The sequence below is a fragment of the Camelus dromedarius genome, chromosome 6 (assembly GCF_036321535.1).
Source record: "Camelus dromedarius isolate mCamDro1 chromosome 6, mCamDro1.pat, whole genome shotgun sequence".
Classification (NCBI taxonomy): domain Eukaryota; kingdom Metazoa; phylum Chordata; class Mammalia; order Artiodactyla; family Camelidae; genus Camelus; species Camelus dromedarius.
Window position 1 is genome coordinate 43,527,492 of NC_087441.1, and position 19,194 is coordinate 43,546,685.

Consider the following 19,194-nt stretch of genomic DNA (forward strand, 5'->3'; position numbering starts at 1 on the left):
AAACTGGGGATTGGGACAAAAGATAATGAATGTTGCTTACTTTATTATAATAATTCAAAAGAATGTGCTAGTTATACTTGGAATAAAGATAAAAGAAGTATTTATGTGTTTTACAAGCTATTCATTTATTTGATAGTTGCTTATTGAAATGAAGAATCCGTCTACTAAACCACCTCAAACACTAATTGTGGTATAAACATAATTTGGCTTGTAATTGCTTATAATTAGTTGCTTTTCAATTACTATTATGCTTTTTCCCAGTGCAATTTAAATGAATATAAAAGTGCCAAGAATCTTGGCAAGGTAAGTCCCTGTTAATTTGGTATAGGATAATTAAATTGGTGTCTACCAACTGACTGATCCTTTGTAAAATATATTATTTTCCTTAAGCATCATTATTACCCTGAAGCTCAAAGTCTCTTGTACTAATTACTAAGTTGGTCATATGTCCAAAACATATCTATTATTATTCCTTTATCATCAACCCCATTTCTATTAGAGTGACCATTTTCCCCACTTTACCAGTTTAAAAAAATTCCTTATTGCACTTTTTGCGCTTTGCACATAAAAGATTGCCTAAAGGACTAAAAGGATTCCCATCCCCTAGAACTTCTTAAAGCACCTTTAATTGTACCCCACCCACCCCTCATTTCTCTTTAGTAATCCTTCCTATTGAGATCTTACCCAAATTAAAAAAAAAAAAAATCCTTGCTTAACCCCACTGCTACCTTCAGGTAGCACCCAATTTTTCTGCTCTCCTTCACAGCAAAACTCCCTAAAAGACATAAAGACATGTCTATACTTTTAGTCTTCACCTTCTTATCTCACCTTCAAACCGCTGAAGTGGATATTTCTCAAGGCCCACATCTTAACAAAGCCAACGGTTCAAAGAATGCTGTGGATCCACGTTTAACACAGTGTTTCAATAGCTTGTGACACAATTAACTACACCTTCCCTGTTGAAACAACTCTCAAGGCTTTTGTGACACCTCTCTTTTCCAGCTTTCCTTCAACATCTGTATATTCTATCCAATGCTGCAGTGCCCTTGGCTTCCCCTCTGTCTTCTTCTCTATGTGCACTTTCTCCCTGAGTGACCTACTTCATCCAGGCCATGGCTTTATGACACATCCCTATACTAGTGACTTTCAAATCTATATCTCCAGCCCAGTCATCTCTTTTGAATTCTGGACCGTTGGGACACTTGCCTACCTGACATTTTACTTGAATGTCTAATAAGCATATTAAAGCTAATATGACTAAAAGAAAGCTATTCCTTTTCACAGCAAAACCTGCCCCCATCCCACAAAAACAAAAACCAAAGAACCCAACTGTCCTGAATTCAAGCTCCCTGGCTGAATTCTCTGCCTCTGCCTTTGCCTCCTTATGGTCCACCCTCCACACAGCAACCATCTCATTAAACAACAGTTGCTCAAGCCCAAAGTCATCCTTGATTCCACACTTTCCTGCACTCCCCAATCCAATTTATCATTAGCCTTGCTGATGACACTTCTGAAACATTTCAAGAATGTATCCTCTATCTTCACTGGTATCCTAGTTCAGAGCACTAATATCCATTCCTTTGGACTACTACAGTAGTTTTCTAAACAGTCTCTCTGCCTTCACTTTGGACCCTCAGATGATTTACCAACAGGAATGGATTCCACAAGGGCATGAATACTGTGAGTTGGAGATCATTGAGGGCCAGTTTAGAATCTACCCATCAAAATCTCTACCCTCTGGAAACTCTGAAAGCATCTGTAATTGAGACCACATAATTTACCACTTAATAGCTTTATTATTAGTTTATTCTGCCAGGTACATGGGCATATCCATTTGTTAAAATTTTGATAATCCTAAAAGCAGTGAGGGTGGTTGCACAGTGACAGCCATAGCCGGTTTGCTGGAATTGTGGCAGTTGGAGGTCTTAGTATACGGCAATCATGTCTATTATGTCCTATAATGGAGGGGCCGTCATGGCCATGAAGGGGAAGAACTGTGTGGGCAACACTGCCGACAGGTGATTCAGGATCCAGGCCCAGATGGTGACCACGGACTTCCCGAATATCTTTCCCATGGGCGACCGGCTGTACATTGGCCTGGCCGGGCTCACCACCAACGTCCAGACAGTCGCCCAGCGCCTCAAGTTTCAGCTGAACCTGTGTGAGCTGAAGGAAGGTCGACAGATCAAGCTTTACACCATCATAAGCATGGTGGCCAACCTCCTGTATGAGAAACGGTTCAGGCCCTACTACACTGAGCCAGTCATTGCTGGCTTGGACCCAAAGACCTTTAAGCCATTCAGCTGCTCTCTAGACCTCATTGGCTGCCCCATGGTGACTGATGACTTTGTGGTCAGTGGCACCTGCACCGAACTAATGTACGGCATGTGTGAGTCCCTCTGGGAGCCCAACATGGATCCACAACACCTATTTGAAACCATCTCACAAGCCATGCTGAATGCTGTGGACAGGGACCATGTCGGGCATGGGAATCATTGTCCATATCATTGAGAAGGACAAAATCACCACCAGGACGCTGAAGGCCTGAATGGACTAACTCTGTTCCCAGAGCCCCCCTCCTTTTTAAAATAAAAGCTTTTCTTTCACTCCTGAAACAAACAAACAAACAATTTTTGATAACCCTAATCTCAAAATAAGGCACATGTGTAACTTTTCATATACTTTTGGATTCAATTTAAAATGACTGGGTAGTGTGCTGGTGCTCACTCCCTTCTTTTGCAAGAGCCATTTGTTAAGTTTTCAGAACTTTTAGGAGCCAGTTGACATCACATTGGTAGCTTGAAATTGGGCATGCTGGGAGTATTTACTTCAAGTAAGTTGGTAAACTATAATCAGGGTTCTTCAATACCCTCCAAGAGGCAGTTGTTAAACATTTACCAATATACCACTGGTTGTCATAAATCTGTCACTTTGATGGTGTTGAAAACATGGTTTGCTCTAATGTAAATGTGAGTTCCACCACCCATGGCTATGGTGGGGCTTCACTGGGATTACAAGTAATAAAAGTGATTTGGAAACTGTAAATAAGATATGATGTTACTACTGCAAAAAACAGAAGCAAAAGTACTGAAGAAAGGAACAACACTGCAGGTGCCTGAAACATTTTACATTAAACTGTGAAACAAAAGTGTCCAGATGTAATCTGTCCCAAAAGCAGTTTGACTTCTTTGGTATAACTAACATGCATAAGAGGAGATATGCCAAAAACTGCAATGCAGTTTTATTTGGAAGGACTCTCCTTTATGTTCCATATTGTATTCAACCTATCAGACATAGGGGAAAGACAAGTAACAGAAGAAAGTGAAACTACTAAGAGAAAGTAAGAAACTCAGAATATAACAAATTTAGTGATGGTGTTTCCTAAAACAGATTAAATATTTAACAGCAGATACAAAGTTAAAAGTAAGAACAGATATACTTAATGGAATGGACAAAGCCATTGATGAACAGTGTAGTTGACCAGTGTCCTGGCAAAATATGCTAACAAAATTTTCTTGCTCATTTTCATCAGTAATTAAATATTCAGTAAGCAAAGAATTTATAACGTGTTGTTTGCAGATTTCATATGGTTCATGAACACTTTCATTGTTTCAGTTTTTACATAATTGAGCAATAGCCTACTTGAAAACTTTTAAAATTTTTTTCTTTTGAGACTTTTTTTTTTTACTGTTTTTGAGCTCCACCTTTCTATTTTCTTTTTCTATCATGATCTCAACTTGTACTCCTTCTGTCATCTAAAGGATTTAAAAAGTAATTATTTTTAATGTGTATAAAACATAAGTTAAAGTAAATGTTAAATAAATCACAAAGTAAAATTCTTTTCAGGAACTTCAAAAAGCTATTTTCCTACCAGATATATAATTACTTGTTAAAATTAAAAAACAATAAATATAAGAATTATATTTAATATTAACTCTTAAATTAATCATTTTAAAGTTTCTAAATTTAATTTTTGAAAATTTAATGGTATCTTATTAAATATTTTTATGAAAATCAAACTATCTGCAATTCTAGTATACCATGTCCATTTTGCTATCGTAGAGTCAGTATCACACTTCATGTATGTTACGTCTATACCTACATAAACGCAAATTTAAGGATAATATAAAAGTGTTCACTATAACTAAATGTTCCTCAGCCACTATGTTCAACTGTTTGAAACTGCACCCTAATTTTGAGTATCTCTGGTGTCCTGAAAGAAGCAAGAAAATGTATACTTGGCACGAGGAAAGATACTTCATTAGGCCAAAAACTATTAAATTCACAATGAAAGGAAGAATTTGACAAGTAAATTATTTTTGCCTTTTCTCTTATCTGTTTTTGCTATTCAAATCCTCCCACATTCCAAAGCAAGTTCTTTCTCCTATGTCAAAGGCATCATGAACCATAAACCTTCATAGTATTTGTATTCAGTTGCCTTTTGTATTGTGGACACAGTGCAAGAGATGTGGAGGAGGATTTCCTTGGAGAAGTATTTCCTAGAAATTAGTAACTTTTAATTGGTATTATTTCCAGGAATGGATGTTTCAGTTAATGAGTCACAATTATACCAACAATGTGCACAGCATTCCAAGTATCAGAAGTGCCCATGTGTTATTTAATAAGTTCATTTTTGGTATGTTTGTGACATACTAAGTCCAGGGCAGGGCCCTTCCAGCTGGGTCTAACGTGCTGGTTCCAGAGTTCACAGAATTGTTATTTCTGGATTAGGCTTCTAATAGTCTTTTACAGCTGTGGCTTAAACCCCTAAACCTGGAATTCTTCCCTTGTCTTCCCATGCTGCTGGTAAACATATTGTTTTCTTAGAGTAGAAGTTTATTTTTGGGGTCCCACAATCCACTCCATCTCAAAAAACCTATCAGACTGAAATTTAAAACTCTGCATTTTCTGAGGACAAATATTTACAGAAATTCAGTTACTGTGTCTATTGCTTCTGGTAAAATTTTAAGTCAAATACTATGGGAATTAAGTTCTTTTGAGTATTTAATTTATAAATTCTTATAGAAAATTAGCCCTATTCTCACTCTCCCCCCATATCTAATGTCTAATTTCAGAAAGCAGAATCCAGTTTAAATCCCAGATTCTGGAGGCTCATACTTTGTAGAAACTGAGTAGCTCTAAGTGAAAGAATTTGATCTATATACTAACTTTTGAGGCTCATTTCAATAAAAAAAAAATTCAACTTGGGAGTATCTATGCTTACCAGTTTAATATCTGATACATCTTCTATCTGAGGACAATATATTAAATGGATTTTTGGAACAGGGGGTTGGAATATGAGCTTGCTCTGTCCACTCCATGCATCAGCCTGGTATTGCAATACCTCCAGGAATGGTGCACTGCCCCTCGCCAAAAAAAAAAAAAAATCAACTTGGTCTTCCTATGGTGAGGTCCATAAATCTAGAAGCCAACAGCTTACAGTCTGTTTTTGCAGGGTTTCATTCTTAAATACTGTTAGCCAAGTATCATATATCTGAAAAAAGCCCTCAAGGTTTAAAGAGAGATCAAAGTAAATAGGAAAGAAAGGAAACCAGAGGAAACAAATAATATAAGAAGTAGAAGAAACTTCTAAGAAAAAAGACCATTATCACACTCCATAGGGATAAGAGAAGATAATTTACCCATAAAAACTAAACTAAAAAAACAAAAACAGAATACTGTATAAACAAGAAACATTCAAAGAACAAAAAAGAGTGCTTGGAAATTAAAAACAGGTTATCTGAGATTAAAAAAAAAAGAAAAGGGGTAGAGGATAAATTTAAAGAAATCTCTGAGAAAGTAGGATAAGCCAGAGATGAAATATAGGACAGAAAAGAAAGGAAAATTAGTTGATCAGTCCAAGAGTCCCTGTACCCAAATAATGAGTTCTAGAAAGAAAGAAGAGAGAGGAGGTAATTATCAAAGAAATCATATAATAAAAAATTTCATAACAGAAGATATTGATTGAAAGGGCTCACTTGGTGCCACAATGAGTGAAAAAAAAGAAAGAAAGAAAGACCCAAACTAAGGCACATAACTGTGAAAGTTCAGAACACTCTGGATAAAGATTTTTTTTTGAGTGGTTCATTTTATTTTTTATTTTTTGAATATATATATATTTATTGGATAAAGATTTTAAAAGCTTCCAAGAGAGAAAAAAAAAAGGTCACAATCAAAGGATAAAGAATCAGACAGCACTGGACTTTTCAACAGCAACACTGGAAGCTTAAAGACAAGGGCATTACTTTCAAAATTTTGACGAAGGATTTTTACCTGAGAATTCTATACCTAGTCTCAAGCAGTGCCTAGGCTCCTTTCTCTCTTTCTTTCTTTCTTCCTTTCTTTTCTTTTCTTTTTTTCTCTTTCTTTCTTCCTTTCCATTCCTTTCTTTCCTTTCTTCCTTCCTTCCTTCCTTCCTTCCTTCCCTCCTTCCTTTCCAATTTTTTTTTGTTGAGGTATAACTGACATATAACATTATATTAGTTTCAGGTGTACAACATAATGATTCAATATTCATATACATTGTGAAATGATCACTACAATAAGTCTAGTTACCATCTGTTACTATAAATCATTACATTTTTTTTCTTTTTCTTGTGATGAGGACTTTTAAGATTTACTCTGTTAGGACTCATAGACATAGAATACAAACTTGTGGTTGCCAGGGGGTAGGGGGCTGGGAAGGGACAGACTGGGAGTTTGAAATTTATAGATACCGACTGGCATATGTAGAATAGATAAACAAGATTATACTGTATAGCACAGGGAAATATATACAAGATCTTGTGGTAGCTCACAGTGAAAAAGAACATGACAATGAATATAAGTATGTTCATGTATAACTGAAAAATTGTGCTCTACACTGGAAATTGACACAACACTGTAAATTGACTATAACTCAATAAAAAAAAGATTTACTCTGTTAGTAACTTTCAAATATGTAATACAGTATTATTAACTATAGTTACCATGCTATACATTAGTATCTAGGTTTCTTGATAGGCATTGTGCTAGACTGAATGTATCATGTTTTATATAAGGCATTAGTAAAAGCAAATTGTTACTACAACTTATTATAATCTATTAACAATTAATAAAAGCAAGTGATCTCTACAAACTATTAAAAATCAGAAGTAAAATGTGATTGTTCTGTTTTTATCACACATAGAATGGTATTACATTAGGGCAATGTAACCAAAATATTAAAGAATTCAGTTCTGTTTGTGGCTTATTCTCTTGAAGTCTTCTTGTTGGAGAAAGATAATAATTAGAATTAGTGGAGCAATAAACTACTAGTATCAATATGTTCTCTCTCTTAGGATGTCTTTATCTGGAGCTGTGGAACAAAAGCTATTCTGACATCTAGGTACAGGTTTTAGTTGGTTACTCAAAGCTTCCACTCATCCTAGCCCCTAGAGAACTAGTTGGGAAACAAGTGGCATTAGCACATCCCCTCTCCCATTTTTAATAGACTAAGCTATATCTACCACATACCAAAATCCTGCCTGGTTTTGGAATAAGGAGAATATGCTGACATGATTAGACTCTTCTGCCTTCTATAGCCTGAACTCCCAACCTGAAAGAGACTTCAAAAAACCAACTGAGACAGTCCAACTTCAATATACCTGGTAACCGGGAACTTGAGACATTAATTGTTTCATTCCTGCCCACATGCCCTTCTCAGAGAAACTGCCCTACCCACAGTCCCTGGAAGGGGCAGCCCTGCGGGCATTAGACCTTATCTCCTGAGCCACAGCGTATTGGACCAGGGAAGAACACCTAACCCAATCAGATTCTTTTGTTTGATTATCTGAACCCAGAGACCTAGACTTTAAGTCAGTATCTTTGTGGAGGCTGTAGAGCTGTAAGGTAGACTCAGGAGAGGCAGCATTTTTTTTTTTTTTTTTGCCCTATGCTTACAAATAAACTGAGGAATCTGGTCTTCAGAAATAAGCTGTAACCCAGATGTGCCAAAGGAAGCAGAAAGCATACAGTCCTAGAGAAAGATCAAGAGCATAGTGGTCTGATAACTTTGATGATCTCTATACTCCTGCTTGGAATCCATGAGATTTCCCTCTAGATTTCTAACCCTCTGCCTTTTACTTGAGTTAATTTGGATAGCTTTCTTTTGCTTGTAGTCAAAGAATCCCTGACTCAACAGTTTTTAAAAGTTCATTTTTGAAACACCACACTTCTACATTTTCATACCTTTCTGTAACCACCCGGGTCCTACAGATTCCTTGCAATCTGCTTTAAGTTTTTTGGGAGCAGGGAAATATCAGAGAGAAGAAGACATTTCGTTTACAACGTCTTACAGAAGAGACAGCTGGATCCTTCTAGTTACAGAGATTCAGAGGTGCTTAAAGGGTCACCTTCTTCAAAGACTCAGCCTGCTCTTCAGCAGTTCTGGTGGATGCTGGAAGAAACCAGACCATCAGCCACCTGATGAATAATCCATATAATTTGGTTCCATTTATTAATTTATAATTATGTCAAATTGTAATTTCTGAGTAACTGTTGTAATAGTTATTAAATTTGTTACAGTTGGTTATTATTTCAGTACTCTTTTGTAAAATAAAGCTATTAAATTGTGGTTGCAGGTTCCTAACCATCAGTTTTTCTGTAGATTTAATGTATATAGTTACAGTATCTTAAAATACATGGACATTTTCAGAAAATTTTCATTTCTTTCCTTGATCTCAGGATTCTTAAAAGTCTGGGGGAAAAAAAGGAATTTTGCAAAAACCAAAATGAATTTGATTAAACTATCAACCTAGATAGATTTTTATCCACTAGAGAGAACAGATTCTAAAACAACGGTGGGGAACTTGCCATGAAAAAAATTGTATGTTTAAAATTATAACCTTAAAAAATTACAACCTTAAGACATTCAGTAAATTAAAGCCTAAAAACTCTCCTGTATACACTGACGTAATTAATGGGACTGACAACGCTTTGCTGGACAACACTCTCAGCTCCTCACCACTAGATGTTGAAAACATTGCTCCACATCACTGTCAAGATATTTCTTTAAACTATTTTGTTTTTTAAAAATGTAAGATTACATTTTTGTGTGTGTGTGGGAATGGAGTTTTCTTCTTAGTCCCTTGTTGAAACTTTAACAAACTATGTGGTATTGAGATCTCTATTTGAGACAGCCTTTGCTGAGAATTTTCAGCCTTGCACTCAGAATGTGGAGAGAACTTTCTCCGATATTCATAAACAAACCAACCTGCATATTTTTTACAGAACCAGTTTAGTATTACTTATTCAAAATCCACAACTGTAGTTTTTAAACTTAGCAAAATTTACTTTTGTCTACTGCATACTTCACACTTTGTGAAAGCATAAAATCAGGACCCTTCAAAAGACCCATCATAAAATGCATGAAACTAGGAATTCATACATTTCAGTATAAACTCAACTAATGAATTTTATTTCACAGAATGTAAGAATTACAAAAATCTGAAGTAGAGGAGATGCCATTATTATGAACAGTAAAGCACATAAAGTACGTATGGATAAACATCAGATAATTATGGATGCTTTGGCATCCGGTCATATTAAAGTTTGCACTTTTAAAGTAGCTTCCTCTTTAAATGACATTCAAATTCTGAGATAATAAAAACCATACATTTACTTATCAGTTGGTCACACTATTTACCATCATTAAATCCTTATGAAAGTAGGGTGGGCCAAAAATAAAACTCATCATAATTTTGGATGAAAGAAAACATGTTATTTCTACCCATAGTTAATTAAAAATTACAATATTTTATGTGTTTAACTATATATGATAATTCTCATCTACTCTGAATAGTGAAGTCACAATACTGTTTATTTAGTTTCAGACCCAAAGGAAATGTGAAACTTCCATTTACCTTGATATTTCTACAACCTATTTCACATCTAGCATTACTTTTACTTAGACTTAAAATGAATATAAGCTTTTCCTAAGAAAAACAATATTTAAGAAGGTAATTAATCACTTCAATCTTTCTATTTTTAGTTGAAGTATAGTTGATTTATAACTTTGTATTATTTTCAGGTGTACAACATTGTGATTCAATGTTCAATTTATCTCAATACTTTAATTTTCCATTGGATATTTTAAAGCTTAATTTTTTTTAAAGAAAACAATTATATGAACAAAGTGTTGCCGTAATTTTAGCCTAGATGTGTCCAAATAGGCTATTGATGTACAGTTGACCCTTGAACAGCCGGCCCTCCTTATCTGCTGGTCTGCATCCACAGATTCAATCAACTGCAGGCCATGTAGTATTGTAGTATGTACTTAGTGAAAAGTCTGGGTATAAGTGAGCTCATGCAGTTCAGACTCATGTTGTTCAAAGGTCTTGTATTTACTTTATCCACTCAGAATTATCATTATATTCAAGGAGTATTTACTTTATCCACTCAGATTTATGCTTATGCCTAAGGAGTTATATGGAAAGGAGTGATTCCCTTCTCCTTTGTACTCATTTATTTTCCTTTCCATGAACCTTGCTGACCTACATAAAAGTTAGTTGTAACTCATTTAAATTCAGGTCTCCAGTGTGAAGTAGTGTATTGCTCAATTCAACAGGGCTGTAACCTGAAGTGTGAGCAGGGCAGTGTCAGCATTTCCCAATAACAATGTCTTTAGCAATTAAGGTGTGGCATCACCAGTACTGAACAACCCTAGTCCAGTCAAACATGTTTCTGCTCTGTATCTTCTATTGTGCAGTAAATTCTTTCATACATTCTAATCCTTAAATAAAGAAAAAAAGCTACAAAGAAAGAAAGAAAGAAAAAAAAAAAACCCCACCATCCAAAACCAGAAGTCATCTATAACCTCTGAAAAGTCCTACACATAAAGTATCAGTCACTGGATTTTCCTTCATCCCTGCCAAGTTCCACAGCCTCTGAGCAGGTTTCCTGACAGGAGATGAGGTGGGTGGCAGGGAAATGTTGCTAAGTAACACGCGGGGTATAGTTGTGTGGTGGGCCTATCAGATGACACAGAATTGAGCCCTGTGCTAGTTCATAGTCATGCCACAATATAATAAAAGAAAGAGCTGCAGTATTATGCAGATACAGAGAGGCAAAATAGAGAATTCCTAACTGTTAGTTCCAAAAGGTCAGGTTATTTAAGAATGATATGGTTACTTACACCTATGAACTTTTCCTGTTAGTCTTATTTTTTCCCCAGAACACTTTTAGGTTTAAGTCTTTATTAATTAACTAATTCCATTGTTCATTAATTCACTGAGCACCAATTATGGCATTTTTATGTCTCAAGTACTACCACTGAGATGCACATTGATATTATGAAGTTTCCATAAGAAGTTTGTTATAAAAAGGAAAAAGTATAGAGATCAGAACCAGCAATTCCTTGAATTATTTATTGTTGTTGCATTTTATTTTTATGATAAGGTTAGAATATAAGCTCTATTTGATATGGCTATGGCTTACAAAACAGATATTCCCAATTTTTATGAAAGGTGGAGAGAAAGCCTAAACATGAATAACTATGTAATATACATTGGAAAATATATTTGTCATAGAAGAATATACCAGAGCCTTTTAAACAAGAAACTCTTGGTTTGCCTTTAATCCAATTTATACACATTTTAAAAGTATATTATTGTCTAAAGTGACCTGCGCCTGCTATTTAATTCTGCATATTCATCCCTTATTCTATGTCTAGGATAACTTTCCTTTTTTTTGGCAAACAGTGTACCTAAAATATATAAACCAATGCTAATATTTATCTAGCACTTAATTTATACAAGCTGGAGCGATGTTAAATACGACACGCTTTGTCTCATTTAAGTTCTAAGAAATAGTACTGTCGTTATCTCCACTTTACAGATGGTAAAACCAAGGTTAAGTAAGTTGGCCAAAGTCACACAGCTTGAACTACAGAACCAGATCTGGGCAGTCAGTCTCCAGAAGCATCCCCATCAATTATTATGTTATACATGAACTGCACTGTATTCACTGGATCAAAATTTCATATGGTACATGCAGATGTTTCTAACAGTTAAAAATGTTGAACTAGAGAACTATAGTTTCGTGAATGTAATCTGGCTTCTCATTTATTGGGAATAAAGTCCACTTTATCCACAATGTGTGAATCACAGAGAAATGCTTAAAATGAGTGGCTGGAAAACTCTTCTCTTATAGCACTTAGAAACAAAGCACCAAAAATTATAAATATAAACTGTTACTTTTTAAGACCAAAATTCATGAATTCATATATCAGGACATAAAACCAAGTTTGTTTGTTTTTATTTACTTTTGACGCCATAACATGAAGTTTAATTTCAGTCTACATGTTATATACATTGTGTCTTAAAAACAAAAGCATATCAAAGATTTTTAAAAATCAATGAAGTATGCTTTTTTTTAATATAATGAATTTAAGGTAAATTAAACAGGATATTTCTCTTGTAAAATGGGAAATGTTTCCTTTTCTGTGAAGAGGGATTCACTAGACTCACAATCCCTGCTACTCTCCCCTGTGCCTCCTGGTGAGGGCAAGTAATTAGATCAATGAATTTGGGCGAAGAGGCTGGGTTTGTGTTTTACACTCACTTCCATTCTCCTGAGAGCTACCAGCCTCTAGGAGCATCTGAGTACTGCCATATGGGAGAAGGAGCCAGTCTCTTCAAGTGAAGCCTGTAGTTTTCCAGCATTACCTGTGACAAGATGGGCAAGTATGCCTACTTTTGGAATTCAGAATTAGGAAGCCCTCATTCTCACAGATGTAAGCCATATTCTTTAATATCCACTTTTATCATTAATAAAGAGGGTATCTTGGTTCCTCATAGACCCACTAAGTCTTATCTCTCAGTTCAGATGTTTCTCTCAGAAGAGATTTGGTGTTTATTGGGTTCCCTCAAACATGATCGTGTGTGATTGATATTATTAAATGGTCTATTAGGATAAATGAACATTATTTTTAATAATAACTCAAATATTTTATATTTAAAATCAGCTCATCACAGGCCATAATAAAATGTGAAATAATTTTTTAAATTTCTAAGGAGTGGGGATAGTCAAAAAAGTTAAAAACATAAATCTTAAGCAAAGCAAAGTTGGATTCAGGAGCTCATTTCCTCTACACTAGGGTTTCCCCCAAATCCCTAGCACCTGGGCCATTTGTCAAATCTGCAGATTATCGGGATTCTTCCCTGGATATCCTGATTCACTGAGTCTTGACTGGGGCTCAGGAACCTGTTGCTCATCATCTCCTAGGTAAGCCTTACCACTGAATTAGGGAAAACACTGCCTTTCACCAGAAATAATGAAGAAAACATGTTTTGATTATAGTTATGCTTGAGAATGTAGAAAGAAATTTAGCTTTGTATTATGACATTTAATAAATAAGTTTGGGCTTGTTTTTCTAATACTTCCAAACAAACTACTGATTAACAGAAAAATTATAAAATTAAGCACAATATAAAATAAAGAAAAAAGCTATCAGGATTTCTGCTCACATAATTTGCACACAAAATGATAGGTACTATAGGATTTGAATTCAAATCCCAGCTCTACCACTTCCCAGATAAGTGACGTTGTGCAAGTTACTTCTATATTCCTCACCTGCAAAATGGAGATTGTGTTAGTAGTAACTTCCAATAGAGTCATTTTCAAGATTAAATGAGGTAATTAATGTAAATCCTATAATGAGTAATTAATGGCTAGGCATCTTATTAAGCCTTGTATTAATTAATTAAGAGTTAATTCACATAAAGCCCTTAGAAGGGTGTCTGGCACATAGCAAGGACTCGATATATATTATTATTATATAAAGTAGTATTGAGATAATAAAGACTTTTAGTTCTATGACTATTTATGTTTTAAATCCATCTTCATATAAATATCTTTTCATTTGTTCCTGCCATTAACCCTATGAGGCAGGTGTTATTAGCTCTTTTATATTAAGGAGGAAACTGAGGCTTAGAGAGATGAAAAACTTACTCAAAAATCACAATTTATCAGAAACCAGTATGGAGATGTCTCAAAAAACTAAAAGTAAAACTACCATATGACCCAACAATTCCACTCCTGGGTATATACTGGAAGAAAGCAAAAACACTAATTCAAAAAGATGCATGTACCCTAGTTGTTCACAGCAGCATTATTACAATTGCCAAGATATGGAAGCAACCTAAAGTGTCCATCAACAGATGACTGGATAAAGAAGATGTGGTACAAAAACACAATGGAATACTACTCAGCCATAAAAAAGAATGAAAATTTGCCATTTGCAGCAAACATGGATGGACTTGGAGGGTATTATGCTAAGTGAAATAAGTCAGACAGAGAAAGAAAAATACTCTATGATATCATTTATATGTGGAATCTAAAAAATACAGCAAACTAGTGAATACAACAAAAAAAGGAGACTCACAGATGTAGAGAACTAGTGGTTACCAGTGGGGAGAGGGAAGGGGAAAGGGAAACTATTGGGGTAGGGGATTAAGAAATACAAACAATTATTTATAAAATAAGCTACAAAAGTATATTGTTCAACATGAGGAATATAGCCAATATTTTATAAAAACTATAAATGGAATGTAACCTTTAAAAATTGTGACTCATTATACTGTATACCTGTAACACATAATATTATACATCAACTATACTTCAATTTTAAAAAAATTTTTTAAAACTTCACAATTTATTAGTTGATCCCTACATAGAGGATTGAATTTGCAGGACTTTGTGAGGTGGGTCTGTTTCTATTGTCATATTAGGGCTTGGACACAGGGAATGCTTCTTAACTTTTTGCTGAATTTAATTGATCTACATTCTTTCTCAGATCTATAATCATTCCAAATAAAAATCTTAAAAAAAATGCAGCTCAAACAACTCAACCAAAAATGGGGCAGAACATCTAAACAAACATTTCTCCAATGAAGACATACAGATGGCCAATAGGCACATAAAAAGATGCTCAATATCATGAAATGTAAATCAAAACTACAATGAGGTATCACCTAACACCAGTCAGAATGGCCATCATTAAAAAGACTGCAAATAGCAAATGCTGGAGAGGGTGTGAAGAAAAGGGAACCCTCCTGTACAGTTGGTGGGAATGTAGTTTGGTGCAGCCATTATGGAAAACAGAATGGAGATTCCTTTAAAAAGTAAAAATAGACTTACCATACAATCCAGCGATCCCACTCCTGGGCATGTATCTGGAGGATACTCTAATTTGAAAGATACATGCATTCCAATGTTAATAGCAGCACTATTTACAATAGCCAAGACATAGAAGCAAACTAAATGTCCATTGACAGATGATAGGATAAAGAAGTAGTAGTATATTTATATCATGGAATACTACTCAGCCAAGAAAAAGAATAAAATAATGCCATTTGCAGCAATATGGACCTGGAGATTGTCATTCCAAGTGAAGTAAGCCAGAAAGAGAAAGAAAAATACCATATGATATCACTTACATATGGAATCTAAAAAAGAGGACACAAATGAACTTATTTACAAAACAGAAACAGACTCAGACGTAGAGAACAAACTTACGGTTACCAGACGGTAAAAAGGGTGGGAAAGGATAAATTTGGAATTTTAAATTTGCACCTCTTGGGGAGTGATGGAAACATTAGCTATCTCTTTTTTTTAATGTTTTTTTTTTTTTAACGTATTTTTCGGGGGTGGTGGTAATTAGGTTTATTTATTTATTTTTAGAGGAAGTACTGGGGATTGACCTCAGGACCTCATGCATGCTAAGCATGCACTCTACCACTTGAGCCACACCCTCCCCCACTAGCTATCTTAATTGTGGTGGTGGTTTCATTGGTGTATACATCTATCAAACTTCATCAAATTGTACATTTGAAATATGTGTAGTTTACTGTACAGGAATCATAGCACAATAAAGGTGTTTTAAAAAAAAAACTACACTACAATAAATAAATAAATAAAGTACAAACTCCTTGAAGCCTTTCATATCATTGCCTTGCCTTGTCTTTTCTTACCTAATCACATTCATCTGATTCATCCTTGTACTCCTTCTTCTTAATTCAGATTACTATGTTTCTTGTTTCTGAGGCCTAATTATGATAACCATATTCTTCAAATTCAAGTTTGGGACATATGATTTGATTGGTAGTCCAATCATGGGGAAGAATATTGAAATCAGGTTCAGCTTAGAAAATTAAGGATGTCTAGTCCTTTCAAGGGTAACACTTCTTACATTCTTCATCTTTCACTCCTGGTAGTAATGTGATTTATTCCTACTCTCAGTCCATATACTTCTGTCTTAGAAATGTGCTTTAAAAGTATGTCTTTATATTTGCCTGTACATTAAAAAAAATAAGACTTGGAAGATGTACACTAGTTAACAGTGGTTACTTCTGGGGAATGAGGTCAGGGGTATCCAGTCTGGACACTAATTTTTATATTATATACCTTTTTACCAGTTAAATGATTTTACAATGAAGATATGTTTCTTCTGCATTTCAAAAACTACTTCTAAATGTTTAAAAATTAATCACAAATAGAACTAAAACCAGGATGTCTTCTTTTCAAATAATCACCACTGTTCAGCCTAGGTTCAGTCAACCAATCAAGCAAACTTACAGCCACCTCAGCTGCTCCAGTTTGAATGTTAAATTCAGGATCACAACCCAGAGCCTTCATATTTATAAATTTTGCCCAATTCAGTTTTTTGTTACATCTTCCTTGCTTTAATGTTCTTAGAATCTGTTCCCACATTTCCCAGTGTCCTATTAATACACTTTTGCACATTTCTTTGGAACACATATGCAGCCTCCCCCTTAGGGCACCCTGGGAGCTAAATGGCAACTGGAGGCAGGCAGGGAAGGTAGGATTGGGTCTTCAAGAGAATAGCAAGGTTACTTGCCTTTGGCAAGGTTTTATAGGATCTTTAAACAAGGAAAACCAGTTTCTTCAGGCAGGGAAGGTGGTTCTGGTTTCACCTGCAAGGGAGGTTCAGGGAAATTTGAAGGTACAAGATTCCCAGTTTTGTCTGAGTCCATCCAACTATCCCCAATTCGATTCTCAAGAGTTTCCCCCTCTCCCAACTAATACCCTAATCTTAACATAAAAGACGGTGAGGTTGTGTGTTCTGTTTTAATTCTGTTCCCCACAAAATTAAATTGGAGTCTTGTCTGCCAGGCAGTTGCAAGAGATCAATGAGATCAATTTTTTTAAGTTTATCATAGAATTCATCTGGTTCCCTACATATTTCTTGAGCTCAGAGCTCAACGTCATGACGTTTTCTTATTCTTACTGAAATTTTTTATGTTCTCTAGTACAACTAGGCTAGCCTGTACTTGAATTCTCAAAGCCTTGCCTTTTTAGGATACTTCATCCCAAACAAAGAGATCATATTTTAAGGAATCTTGATGTTATCCATCCTATAACGGTTAGCTCTATGTATTAATCTGGCTAGGCTATAGCATCTAACTATTCAAACACTAATCCAGGTACTGCTACTAGGGATTTTGTAAGTAAAATGGGATTAATTTCTGCAATCTTTGACTTACAGGAGATTATCCTCTATTATTGTTATTAATTAGATGATTATTTTCATCCAGTTGAATGGCCTTAAGAAAACATCTAAGAAGGAAAATCTACTTAATGGGATGCAGCTTCAGTTTCTGCTTGAGTTTCTAGCTTGCGGGCCTGCCTTATAGACTTCAGTCTTGACTAGCCAGACTCAAGATTGCTTAAGGTAACAATTCTTTGCAAGTACATATTTATTTATATATATAGAGAGAAACAGTACGTACATATATGTATAATGGGTTCTGTTTCTCTGGTAGAACTCTGACTGATATACATGCCACGGATTCAAGACCAGCTACGTAATTAGCTTGGCCGACTGCAAAATGAAAACGTGGGAACCCTTGTTCAAAAAGCACGAAACAAGTGCTATTAAAAGTACTAAAATATAAACCTTTTTCCTTTAAAAATATTTTATTACTTATAAAACATATAGAGGTAATTATACATGAGTCACAACACAAACTTACTAATTACAAAAGTCTACTTTTGTGTCATAATTTTTAATAAGTAATATTAGTGTGATATCTTGATTGATCATAAGATTTTTCTGGCTTGTTTGTCTGCAAATTCATTTGTTAGGTCATCAAAATTTTTACATTTAGCAACTTCATTTTCAATCAATATAACTGGAAGCTATATCAGGTGGTCTTGGCAAATGTGAAATTGCAAATAATTTTGATAATTTTAAATTTTGAAAAGAATGTTTCTGCTGATGCAACTGCTACTGGAGCTATTAAAAGTATTTCATAGAAAAAAGAGTATTGTATAGACTATGACAACATTGGGTTAAATTTCTGATACGTTATTTTGAAATACATCTTTTAATTCATATAGAGCTAATGATTCACATGTAGTAATTTTTCTAAAAAGATTTAACTCTACATATACATCAGTTTCCTGTAAGTCTAAATTTCATTGTAAATGTAAATTTATGCAATGGAATTTTAATGTTTCCTCTGACATTTCCTGTAATTGTAAGGATCATACAAGAAATTGAAAGTGGCTTCGTTGGGGGAGGTAATAGCTCAGTGGTAGCGTGTGTGCCTAGCATGCATGTTAAAAATAAATAAACCTACTTACCACCTCCCCAACAGAAAGATTAAAAAAAAAAAAAGAAGAATAAGTGGCTTTGTGATTTATATGAATTCAAGATGACTGTCTATGCTTTCTATTACTGCACCTTCAATTAAAAGAAAAAAATAATTTAAAAATTGTCTTCTTTTTTAATAATTTGTTCACCTGAAGCTTTGTGTGAAAATAGTATTCTTTTCTGTTAAATGTGACAATCTTTAAATTCAGTTTTTTATTTGTAAATCTGTGAATATTTGCTTTGCAATGCTGCAGCAGTTTTCAAACCTTCTGAATTGTTAAAAAAACAAAATTCTACTGAGTAAATTTAAAGATTTAATTGAGTTTATTCAATGATTCATGAATTGAGCCTCATCCCATCTAGAAAATGGAAAGGAGTGCCCTCTGAAGAGCTGTACAAAATGAAAGCCTTTTATAGGCAGAAGCGGGTGGGAAAAGGCAGTTTCTAGCAAAGAGTGGATTCTTTCATGCAAAGTTACCTTCCTATAGGGGATGTATGGGGTCTATAGGGCAAAGTACCTCACTACTGCTGAGCGGGCAATTCCAAAGGTTCCATTCCTG

General features: G+C 34.8%; 1 protein-coding gene and 1 pseudogene across 1 annotated transcript; both read left to right on the forward strand.

Annotated features, from left to right (window-relative positions):
* Window positions 1-2,032: 2,032 nt before the first annotated feature.
* LOC105099199 (proteasome subunit beta type-3-like) lies at window positions 2,033-2,571 on the forward strand. Its single transcript, XM_064486781.1, has one exon. It carries the CDS (start codon window positions 2,041-2,043, stop codon window positions 2,509-2,511), a length of 471 nt encoding a protein of 156 aa, XP_064342851.1. The 5' UTR covers window positions 2,033-2,040; the 3' UTR covers window positions 2,512-2,571.
* A 2,593-nt stretch (window positions 2,572-5,164) lies between these two features.
* LOC116154549 (U2 spliceosomal RNA) lies at window positions 5,165-5,366 on the forward strand (annotated as a pseudogene).
* Window positions 5,367-19,194: the final 13,828 nt, after the last annotated feature.